At 32.1% G+C, this 12,434-nt stretch overlaps 1 protein-coding gene across 1 annotated transcript; it reads right to left on the reverse strand.

Annotated features, from left to right (window-relative positions):
* Nucleotides 1-280: 280 nt before the first annotated feature.
* On the reverse strand, nt 281-1,265 carry LOC131613059 (NDR1/HIN1-like protein 10). Its single transcript, XM_058884775.1, has one exon. The coding sequence runs from the start codon at nt 1,138-1,140 to the stop codon at nt 451-453; it is 690 nt and encodes a 229-aa protein (XP_058740758.1). The 5' UTR covers nt 1,141-1,265; the 3' UTR covers nt 281-450.
* Nucleotides 1,266-12,434: the final 11,169 nt, after the last annotated feature.

Consider the following 12,434-nt stretch of genomic DNA (forward strand, 5'->3'; position numbering starts at 1 on the left):
TTTTAAAACAAGAAATACAAGTGACCTAGTGGATATACAAGGTTGTGGTAAGTAGGAGGTACAAGGTTCAAACTTTGATGGAGACAAAAGTTTTAAATCTTTGCATCTTAATATTTCAAGGATCAAAATGAAAAAAACACGCTCCCGGGACCATATATCGGACATCTGTGATTGAATCATCATTTCATTTTCTACTTTGATCACTTTCAACTCACCGATTAATGGTGACATGGTGAAATATTAATTAAATCTATAATAACACACCGATTAATCTAGAGAATTAAAGAAAATAATTGTTTATTTCATAGAAACGTATGATCCTGATATACATACATCCAAAGAATAAATAAAATAAATAACAAATATCACACAGAAAAAAGAAGAAAAAAACTTAAACAAATAAAATCCGAATTTTAACTTATGTGCCAAGAAACCAATCAAAAGCGCAGATCAGTAGAAATCAACATCGCACTTGGTGGGTACAAACGTTGCAGCAGCGGTCTTGTTAGAATTCAAAGGGACTTTGAAATCACATTTCACCTTGGGCTTGTAATCACCAGATATCAAATCTCCAAGTCTGAATCTAATCCTGAAGTAGAGTTTCACATATATATCATAAACCTCAACACTCTTATCTTCGTTGAACTCAGAGACTTGATCATTGTCGAGCACCAACAGTTTCTGTCCTGAGAAAACAACGCTCATGGGATCACTGCTCTTCTTATATTGGCGAAACGAATTCTTGAATGTGATCACATCAACATTATTAGTAAGCCTTGAGCCTTCATAGAACGCGAGAGCCTCAACTTTATCGTAGTAGATGCTGAGTTTTTTGTTAGGGTTGCGTGCTGTGAAGTTGAGAGCCATATTGTAGTGTAGCGTGTTGTTTTTGTAGTCGAATTCAGTTAGATTGGCTTCCGTGACATAGAATTTGAAGGAGCGGGGCTGAACAACCAGATAGAAGATAAGGACTGCGAGACCAGCGAGAACGATCAGCGTGAGAAGAACCTTCCAGAAGAAACTGAAGAGACAGCAACAACAGCTCCTGCTTCGTTGGTGGTATGGATGGGGTTGTGCTGGTGGTGGAATGGCGGGGCCGTAGTATGCACCGTTCAATTGTGGCTGCTTGTTATCTGCCATGTTATGTGACGAGGAAATGAACTCAGAAATTGAGATTTTAATGTGATAGAGATTAATGGGAGAAGGAAAGTTGTAGTGAAATGCCAATAGAAAGAATGAATTGTGATGTTAAAGGAGGAAAGAGTAATGCCAATATATGTAGAAAAAAAGAGATTGGAGATTTTATGTGATAACGCGTTTATATAAATACGTGAGCGTGTTGAATATTTGCTATTATTATGATTCATTTTTCACTTAGTTAAGGAACCTATAACAATATGGTATCGCGTTGCAGATAGTTTTGACTGCTGCAGTTTTATTTGAAGTTACCTTTTCAGTTGGTCCGAAACATCCACGAAGAAACAAGAATATTCATGCGAAAGTTATCCAAGACTTTTTATTTTATTTTTTTAAATAAGACAATCTTATATGATTCTAGTTGGACATGATTCCTTAAAACAAAATACCCATCTTAAAAGTAGACACACTAAAACTAACATGGTATAAAATACCCATCTTTAAACTTTATTTTGACTAGAGGAAAAAGATGATTACAATAAAATGATTAAATATATATTTATCGTGTCTTACATACATGTCTAAATAACTTTCTTTTTATAATTAATATAATAATTAGTATTTTAAAAATTAGATTATTAAACTGGTGAGTGTATTGAATTATTGGTTTATTGGTCAAATCACTGGAGCACTGTTAGAACCACATGACTAAATCGAATTAAATAGACAACTCAGTTGTATAGATCGGTCGTTATAACAAAACTATATAAATATAAAACATGTCGAACCGAATGATTCAGTCTCTACAAAATATAACTAGCAACTTAAATTTTTTCAAAAATATCATATCATAAATAAAGTTCATAATTTAAATTCAAATTTTAAATTCAAATTTTAAACATAGGTATCACATAACAAAATAATACAAAATTACAAAATATAATTGTAAACAAAATTTAATCGCAACATAATCTAATTGAATAATTTATAATAAAATAATTTTATTGTCTACTAAATTTAATTTTAAGAAAAAATTATTTTAATGTTGGGATCTCCTTCAATATCAAAATCATCTGCAATAAAATCAACTGCATCTGCAACATCTTTATATTTATTTTTTATTTTATTTATTTTATTTTTATTTTAATTTTTTAATAATTTATTTTTTAATTTTTCAACAAGACAACTTTTGTGCTACACTTTTTATTTTGTTGTTTTTTATTTGAATTGTATATCTACTCTTATTTATTTTTTGTTTGGTGCAATGCTACTAGAGTGTTTTTTTTTTTATTGGTTATGTGAGGTTCAATCTCGAAGTTGATACCATTTGATTCGGAAATCGAGAAGACAACTAGAGTGGCATAGTTAGTTAAAGAGAAAACACATATTTCTTATGATAATGAAAGAAATCAAGAGAAACATGACATGGAAATTCCACTAAGACAAATGATGGGAGATTACTGTACAAGAATTGATGTTGGACAGGATTCCTTAGGATTTCAACCTACTAACCTTATTACTTTTGATATTAAGAATTATGTGCTTTTAGGTGTGAGAGATAACATGTATGACAGACAAGCTATCAAACCTGATGGAGTAATCGATGATTACATTAGATTAAGGTTGTTCGAATTTTCTCTAATATGCATAGCTAAAGATTGGTTGTGGTGTTTACCCAATGAGGCCATTCAGACATGGAATGAGCTATAAGACCAGTTTACGGAAAGAAAAAAAAAAGGTCCCAGATTTCAAACTTTAAACAAGGTGATGTTAAATCCTTATTTGGTACTTGAGAGAGATTTAAACTGTTACTCAGAAGATTTCTGAATCACAACATAAGCAACATGAAAAAGATATAACATTCAACTAGAAGTCTAAAAGCTCAATCAATAATGCTTCTAGATGCCTAAATTATATGTACCATCAAAATAAAGAAGTGAAGGTGAAGTGAAATGGTTGATAGAAAAAATGTGTCATAATGACTATCGCTCACAAAGTGAAAGAGGATTCAGACCAAAGGGTGCACTCAAACTATATGTAAATAATGCAGTGTTAGCTCAACTATAAGTAATTACTACATAACTATTTGGGTACACAATTGTTCCAGCTCGGGGTGGAAATAGGCAGGGCTGAGCTAGATTTTTCCAAACCTAAGTCTGACCTGTAGCCTGTCGTAGGCTAACTTTTAGGCATGAGTCTGGCCTTTTCGAAGGCCTATTTTTTTAGACATATGTAAATAAGCAATTAAAATAATGTTTAAATAGACTAACTAACACTACTACATTGATTATTTCGTGGCCAAACCGTGGCCTCAGCGTTACACCACGGTTATTTTGCATATAGCCTCTGTTTCGTGGCCGTGGCAGGAGACCTTTTTTTTGTAGTGTAACTAAAAGACTAAGAGACTAAAAATTTGTTTGCATTGACTTATTTTAACTTACCTATTAGCATAAGTTCTGTGAGACTATTTGTTTAAGAAAATTTATGGGGGGAAAATGTTCATCAGGTGTTTTCATCTTATTTTCATAAGTTTTTCAAGATAACAAAGTTTTATTTATGTATTTTAATTTCAAAGTACAAAACATAACATAATGATAATAAAAGAATATTCATATTTATTTAAATAGGCTGCGCTGATAGGCTTAAAAGGATTTTTAGCTTTTTTAACTAAATAGCCTTATAAAAATTCCTAGGTCTTTTCTATTTAAAAAATGTGTGGTCTGACCTGAGCCTATGTAGGCTAGCTTGTAGGCCCATGTTATCGACCTGTCATATTTTCACCCCTAGTTCCAGCCATGTTAGTCATGTTCATTCATTACGGTGTAAATTTGTGGAGAAGGACTTGCTCGTGGAAAATGTGTACCATAAAGATTTAGTGAAGACACTCAATTTGCAAATCTCCAGAGAAATAATCCTTACTCCAAAATTTCCAATTCTTGTTTGAAAGATCATCCTAACTTCAAGTGGAGCCACAATCAAAGTTTGAGTGCAAATAAAGGTGTTCAACAAGCTCCACAAGCACCGCCACAACGGAAGTCATCTTAGCTTGAAGAAGCCATGGCTTAATTTATGAAAATGGCTCAAATTAATTTCGAGAAAGGTAAAAAAATCAAGAAGCAATGACTAAGAATCAGTATATTATGTGTAAGAACATTAAAGTGTCCATAAAAAATCTAAAGATGTAGATCAGTCAGTTGTCTAGACAATTAGATACACAACCTGGTTCAAGTGGGGGTTTTGTGGAAATATAATACATAACTCGGAGAATGAGAGTTGTAAGGCCATCGAGTTGAGGAATATAGTGATACCTTCAACCACTAATGCTAGTGGTGATAAAAAAGAAGTGAGTTAAAGTGACAAGAAAAGTCAAGATGAGGAAGAAGTGGATGAAGAATGGGTAGTAATTGAAGAAGGAGTAGTTGAAAAAGAGAGAAAAATCATAGGAAGTAAAAATGAGAAATGGAGTGAGGACTCTGTGAGGGGGATATTCTTGATACCCTCATAGATAGGAATTCACCCTTGAGAAGAACTAAAAAAATCCTCAATGAACCTAATCCAGAGCTATCCAATTATGTTTAGCCACCCTACCATATCTTGAAAAAGAAATCAAATAAAGAAATGGAAGTAGGGGTAATTTAAGAGTATATGCAGATGCTTACAAAGATTCATGTCAACATTCCGTTCTTGAAGCTCTTGAGCATATGCCAATATACACAAAATATATGTTCTGAATGTAAAATGTTGTGTTGAGTGCTTCTGCCTAGAAATGTTTTGCAACATTTGTCTCATTGATTATGGTTCTAACTATTTCTTACAAAGTACATTTTTTTTTCCTTTCTACAACTCCATCAACTACATTCTGTTGACGAGTTCTAGAACAAGAGAAATCACGAGAAATTCCATTTTCATAAAAGAGCTTTTCAAAATCTTTATTTTTAAATTCCCCACCATGATCACTTCTGACTTTAACAATTTTGAAATCCTTTTCATTTTGCACTTGGGAGCATAATCTGTTTCATCCTTATGTTTTAAGAATTTTACCCTTGTCCATATGTTGTACACATCAATGATTACTAGTCCATACTTCTTGCCATTGACAGAGGCTGTTTTCATTGGACCAAACAAGTCAATGTGCAAGAGCTCCAGAGGCTTAGAGGGTGAAGCAACATTTTTAGCTCTGAAAGAAATTTTTAAAAACTTGCCTTTCTGACATGCTTCACAAAGAGCATTTGAAGAAAACTTCAGATTTGGAAGGCCTCTAACAAGGTTTAGCTTATTTAGCTTTGAGATTCTTCTCATGCTAACTTGGCCTCACCTTATGTGCCAAGTCCGTTCGTCTTCATTCACAAACATGTGGCATTTAACATTTTGAGTTTCTAAATTTGAAAGTTTAATTTTATAAATATTGTTTTTCCTCTTGCCTCTGAAAAGAACAGAGCCATCCCTTTTACTAACAACTTTGCAGGACTCTTGTTTAAAGATAATAGCACAACCATTGTCACTTAATTGAATTATGGACAAAAGGTTATGCATTAATCCTTCAACTAACAAAACATTAGAGATAAAGGGTAGAGAACTATTACTAATTATTCAGGAGCCAATTATTTTTCCTTTCTGACCTCCTTCAAAACCAATAGATTTGTCATGCTTAAGTTCTAGATCTTGGAACATATGTCTTCTTTTTGTCATATGTCGAGAGTTTAACTTAGCTTCTATAGATGTTTACAACATAGATTATTTTTATATTTATGTACCCATATATTTTTTGGACCTTTATGGATAGTTTTCCCATAGGTTTTATCAACTCAGGGTCTTTGTGCATAATTAGTATCATGTGTGTGACCATGAGTGTAGTGAGAGTATAAAGCTTTTGGATCAATCCCAATTTCTTCTTTAGGTTAAGGATCAAGCATTTCGTCCCTTGTTCTTATATAGCTCATGCCTTTTCTCCCATTTCTAATAAATCCTTAGATTATGGAATCCATTTTCCTTATATCTATGTTTGAAGCTGGAAATTTTTTAAAAGAAGTTTCATAGTTCCTGGAAGCACATTCATAGTTCATAGGAGCATTTATGAGAATTTCCTTTTCTAAAATATTACTCTTACTTTTGAGAGCAGGGTTTTCATTTTCAAAACAAATAATTTTCTCTTTCAAAATAATTTTTTTCTCTCATTAACTCATTATGAGCTCAAGAATGAGTTACAAGAACTTTTTTCAGAGTCTTGCATCTTCTTTAAAGTTTTTGATTCTTTTCAATAATCTTAGCTAAAGATATTTCAAGTTCAAAACGAGATAGACGAGAAAATACCCCCTTTTGTGTCTGATTATAATTCTGATTCAAAGCTACCTACTTCTACTTTTGCCACCAGTGCCATATTTGCTTGCTCTTCTTCATATTCATTTTCTAAAGAGTTTGAGTCTCCCCATGTTGACATTCGAACCTTCTTCTTATCTTTAAAGAACTTCTTATTTGGATTTTCTTTGGTGACTCTGGGACACTCATTCTTATAACATCCAGGCTCTCTGCATTCAAAGCAGATGCCTTCTTTTCAACTCTAGACTTCTTCTGCTCATAGGTTGACTTAGAACGTCCAGCTCTTATTATGTAGCCTCTTAGCTTTTATTTTCTTTGCTTCTAGAGTAGGTTAACTCTTCTAGACAGTAAATACATTTAATCTTCTTTAGATTTTTCTTCTTCTACTTGAAAGGCTCTAGTCTTTTTAGACTTACATTTGGAATTTTAAGGCCACAAACTTTCCTTTCTTATGAGGCTCATCCTCTTCTAGCTCAATTTCATGACTCCTTAGAGAGCTAACAAGCTCTTCTAAAATAATAGTATTTATATTATTTGACACCTTAAGTGCAATCACCATTGACCTCCATTTCTTTGGAAGGCTTATGATGATCTTTTTCATATGATCTGCAGTAGTGTAGCCTTTGTTCAAGACTTTCAAACCAGCAACAAGACTCTGAAACCTTGAGAACATATTCTCAATGGTTTCTTCTTCCATTATGAAGGATTCACACTTTTGAATCAAGGCAAGAGCCTTGGTTTCTTTTACTTGTTCCTTTCCTAAGAGAATTAAATATAGACTTTGCAGAGTCTATATTTGTTATCTTTTCATATTCAATGTATGAAATAGCGTTCAACAGAATAGTTCTTGACCTATGATGATTTTTGTTGTCCTTTTTCTATTGATCATTCATGGGACTTACTTCCATTTTAACACCATTTGGATTTAAAGGATGTGTGTAACCACCTGTAACCATATCCCACAAATCAGCATCAAAACCAAGGAAGAAACTTTCGATTCTATCCTTTCAATAATCAAACTTATCAACATAAAAAACTGAAGGTTTAGCAGAGTAGTGATCTTTATTATTGTTTGTAGCATGTGAAGGAACTCTTGCCATTTTGTTTTAATAAGTGGATCTTTATCTAACACGGTTAAGTGTTTGATATAACAATCAATACCATAACCAGAGCGTTGATGTCAATTGAAGGTTCAAAGAAACATAAGAAAGGGGAGTTTGAATTGAATTTCAAGATTAAAACTTTTTCGTTCACCCAAAACACAAACAACACAAATGTAACAATGATAAAGGAAATCGAGTAATTTTATCCTGGTTCACCGTTAACAAGGTTACTTCAAGTCCACCCGCCAAGGTGATTTCATCTTCTCAACAAGGACTTAATCCACAAATCAAAAACTTTGATTACAAACCACAATGACCACAACCAATATCTTCTCAAGGATTCTGACTATACCCTAGTCCCTCAGGAAAATCAACCAATAGGTTAAGATTTACAAGATTTTGTATTTACAATGTGCTTCTAAGAAAGATGATACACACAGTTTCAATGCAACAAATTTTTCTAACAAAGAATGAAAAAGTATTAAGCTTTACACGCAAATGTTTTCTTCTTTGTGTAGTTTCTTAGAATTTTGTTCTTGGTGCTTCTCACTTGATTTCTCTTACATCGTTGTTTTTCCCCACTTCAAAGACTCCTTTATATAGATGATAAATAGATCTGTTGTAGGGTGAAGTTGGAATTTCTTAATAATATAGCTTGCATGAAGACTTTTTTATAGCACAGTAGTAGAGTGGCGTTTGCAGTATAGTGCGAGGAGGGATGAGGTGTGTTGAAAAAGTTGGTACAATAGTACAGTCCTTTGTCATGTTTGCAAGGTAGGGAGAGGATATTTGATTTTGTATTATTTTAATATTTCCTTACTAACTCTTTTCAGAGTTAACTTCTTGAGTCAGATACTTCTAATAAGAGATGATGAAGCTTGATCAAAGTTTACAAATAGTCTTCAGATCTTGAGAACATGAAACATCAAAGTCTTGGATATATTAGAGTAGTTCTGGACAAGATTCTTCCATAAGAGTTGACTTGATAATTCAGATGCAATTTTTTGTTGTAAACACATTTTTGTTTTCTTCAAAAGTTCAGAGTGTGTTTGATGTTTGAGATCAGAGTTGCTTGTTCAGAATCTAAAACTTCAGTGGTCTAAAGTCCAAAGTTTGTCGATCAAAATATGTGCACTTAACAAACTATTGGAGTACAAAAATTATTTTCTATATATTATATACTTTGTTATCATCAAAACTCAAGGATTAATTGTAGAACCAAACTTTGTTCCACCAGTTAATTCTAATAAAATATATGTTTCCTCTTCCCTGTGCACTATGACATAATCTTTCCCCAAATCCCACATATCTCTTACAATTTGTTTTGCATCCTCTTGTAACAAGATCCAACTACTCTGTTCTAACTTATTATCTGGTAAAATTAAATTAGGATGCTGGTTTACCCAGCTTTGAGGCTGCTTATGCTGACTACAACTGTTTTTAGTAATCGTGTTACTCCCTTTCCTCCATCCTTTCTTATTTTCCTTCAGGATTTCTCCTTCGTCATCTTCTTTTGCTGTAAGCTTGAAATTTTTCTACCCCCTCTCCGCTTGTCATTTGTTTCTATTCTATAAGTGATTCTTCATTATTTTTTTGTTTTTTTTCCAACGTGATTCTTCATTAAAATGCTGAGAGTGTTGTTATATACATAAACCATTAGTTATTTTACCATTTAAAAAATAATAAGATTGATATTAAAAAGACCAAAAAAAGGTAATATATTGCAAATATAAAACTTTAAAAATTACATTCATAATAAATTACTTTTTCACGTTATTCAAAAATAAATTATGTTGTCATATCACTCAAATGTTACAAAGACATTTTGAAATTGATGATGTGAAGTGCAAAAATAGCAGTCTATTAAATTGAATATGTTAATGTAAAACTAGCTTACGTAGGTATCCATTAAACTAAATGTATCTTTAAATTTGATAATTTTATTTATTCTTAAAACACTTGAAAAGTCAAGGTATATTAAATCGAGAAAAATAAAAAAAGAAAGCATACAAAAGTCGATGACTTAGAAAGCTAGAAACTTAATATGAAAAGGGAAGCATAAAATAGTCAAGTCAATAGCTTAAGGAGGTTGAAACTTGGAAGTTTCCACGAACGTTCCTTCCCCGAGTACATTTAAATTTCACGCGTTTCATTTGTGCAAAATTTCTCCTTAATTTCTAGTACTACCTCCAATTTTGGTTATTATAAGGGGGAAAAATATGAACACTACTACGGTACTACCTAATTCACAATAAAGTCTTACTATATTTTGAGGAGAAAAAAGTTTTAATGGAGTAAAGGAGAGAAAAAGAGAGTAAACAAGAAAGAGAAACAAAGAAGATAAATTTAAAATATGTATAGTGTTTTGTTGAACCAATCTAAAGGTGTGGGAAAAATATTTTGACAGAAAAATAATTAAAAAAAAAAATAGATTATTATAATATTTAACGTCACATTAAATACCTGTCCAAAAAGTCACATTAAATACAATAATAGTAGTTAACTCTAATTTTTAACTAACTACTCTATTTCAAAAAAAAATATTATGTTTTACTTTATAAGAAGTTCTTTTAAGCTAAAGTTTGCTCAGGAGAAACTTTCTTCTCTTCTTTTTAAATTTATGAATTTAATCTCTTAATTTTTAAATTTTTAGAAACCTTTTTTGTTAGAAAATTAAATCAAATTAAATAGGCTAAAACCGTGAATGAATCATTTTTTTTTATAGTATTTCAAGCACTCTTAAAATGTTTTAGAATTTTTACACTGGAATATTTAGGATAATTCAATCTTTATCGAGTTTGTACAAGAGCGACGAAAAACTCGAATATAGCGAAGAGTGTCTGGAATTTTCGGTAAAGAAGATGTATATTTTGTGATGTTTTTCTAAATCTAGAATGCTTAATTTATAGGCCAAACTGGTTTTGTTTCATAAGGTTAGGACTCTTGATGAGACACACACTTTCAACAACACTTTTACTAAATGTTGCACTATTTCGCCCATATCAGCACTTTTCGAACGTTGCATTGTTTTTACAACAACAATTTTCAAAGATTGTACTATTTCGCATAGCCTATTTTTGTATTCAAAATACAAACAGCATATTGCAACACTTCACAAAGAGTTTTCTATTTTTCAAATTTTTCACTTTAAAATTTTCTTGTCGTTTTGGAACACACATACGGTCATTAATTAATATTAATTATAACAATCCCCCACTTGCTCTAATAAAGACAAAATCAATTCCAGAGAAAGGAAACAAATAATGTTAATACAGTTAAGTATCTTTCGATTTGAACCTAACCTTAGTAAAGATAACGTAAAGTCTAATCGAAATGTTAGGTAGCAACGCTTTGAACCGATATCCCTTGTGATTAGACCGACATTACCTTACACACATTCTTTAATGGTTATTCGCCTACATCTCTTGCCTAGCACTATTTATGGCCATGTGCGTTTCCTGTTTTACATGAGAGAAACTCCAACTCTCACTTTGAGACGACACCATCTCAAAATTCATATAGGTGAAGTTCAATTTGTATCTATTTCTTGAGATACATATCCTCGATATAAAACTTCATTAAGAGTTTAAAAACCTCAACCCTCATTATGTAATAGTCAACATTGTCACAGAATGTTGCACAAACATCCAAATCAACGACTTGTTGTTACCCATTGAATATTAGGTTAAGATTTGTTAACTTCATATTGGGTTACTATCATTATCGGAACCCTCATTCAAGGAGTTTCAATCTCATACCTCTCGAGATAGTCTTTACTAAATCTCTGACCAGTGGCTTAGTAAATGGACCAAGTAAATTATATCTCGATTGTATATATGTGAATGAAATGATTTCATCTTCAATCAATTTTTTCATGCAAGAATGTGTAAGTCCTAACTTGCCTAGACTTTCTGTTATACACATTTTTTGTATGGTCTAGCTAAATTGGATTGACTACCACAATGTCTCAACACCCTTGAAACATTGTCTTTAGCCAATGGAACTTCTAACAAAAGGTCCCTCAACCATTCAACTTCTTTGACCAGTGGAAGCGAGATCCACACACTCTGACCCCATCGTCAAGAGAGTGATACATGTTTGTTTCTTGCTCTTCCAAAAAATCTCATCCTAACTAGTGTAAATATCCAGTCAGTTGTAAATTTATAATCTCTAACTCTCAATATCCAACTCATATTGGTATATCCTTCTAATATGGTAGGAAACCTACCATGATGGAGGTCAATATTTTGGTTTTAAAAAGATGATCGAAAATCCATGTGATGACCTTCTAATGCTCATCATTTGAATTGCTAATAAATCTACTCATTTACTAACTGCAGATGCTTTGCTGGATCAAATACTTAAGACAACCAATTACAATTGTATATTTCAATTGAGTTACGACTCTTCCATCATTCTTTGAATTTTGACACTTGGATCAAATGGAGTATGATCACTTCCTTAAAGCGTAATGTGTTTGAATTTATCAAACATTTTCTAAATTTAATGTGTTTGACTAAGTGCATAACCCCCACTATTTTTCTTTACTTTGATCTCTAAAATTATGTCAACTAGTCCAAGATCTTTCTTCTTGAATGTGGAAGTTAGAAACCTCTTTGTTTCTAAATTTCCATTCACCTTGTTGCTAATGATCAATCATATAATCAATATGGAGACAAAGGAATATCACAACATTCTCACACAACTTTTTGCACAAACAATTGTCACAAGAATTAGATAAAGAAAGATTTTAGAGGGTCATGTATGATGATGCGAGAATGTTTTAGATGAAGTGACAGATGAAATTCTAAGCAATTTAAAGTTGTATAGTATGAATTGAAATGAGTACCTTAGTTATGTTCAGCTCTCTCAAATATT

The sequence above is a fragment of the Vicia villosa genome, linkage group LG6 (assembly GCF_029867415.1).
Source record: "Vicia villosa cultivar HV-30 ecotype Madison, WI linkage group LG6, Vvil1.0, whole genome shotgun sequence".
In the NCBI taxonomy this organism is placed as follows: domain Eukaryota; kingdom Viridiplantae; phylum Streptophyta; class Magnoliopsida; order Fabales; family Fabaceae; genus Vicia; species Vicia villosa.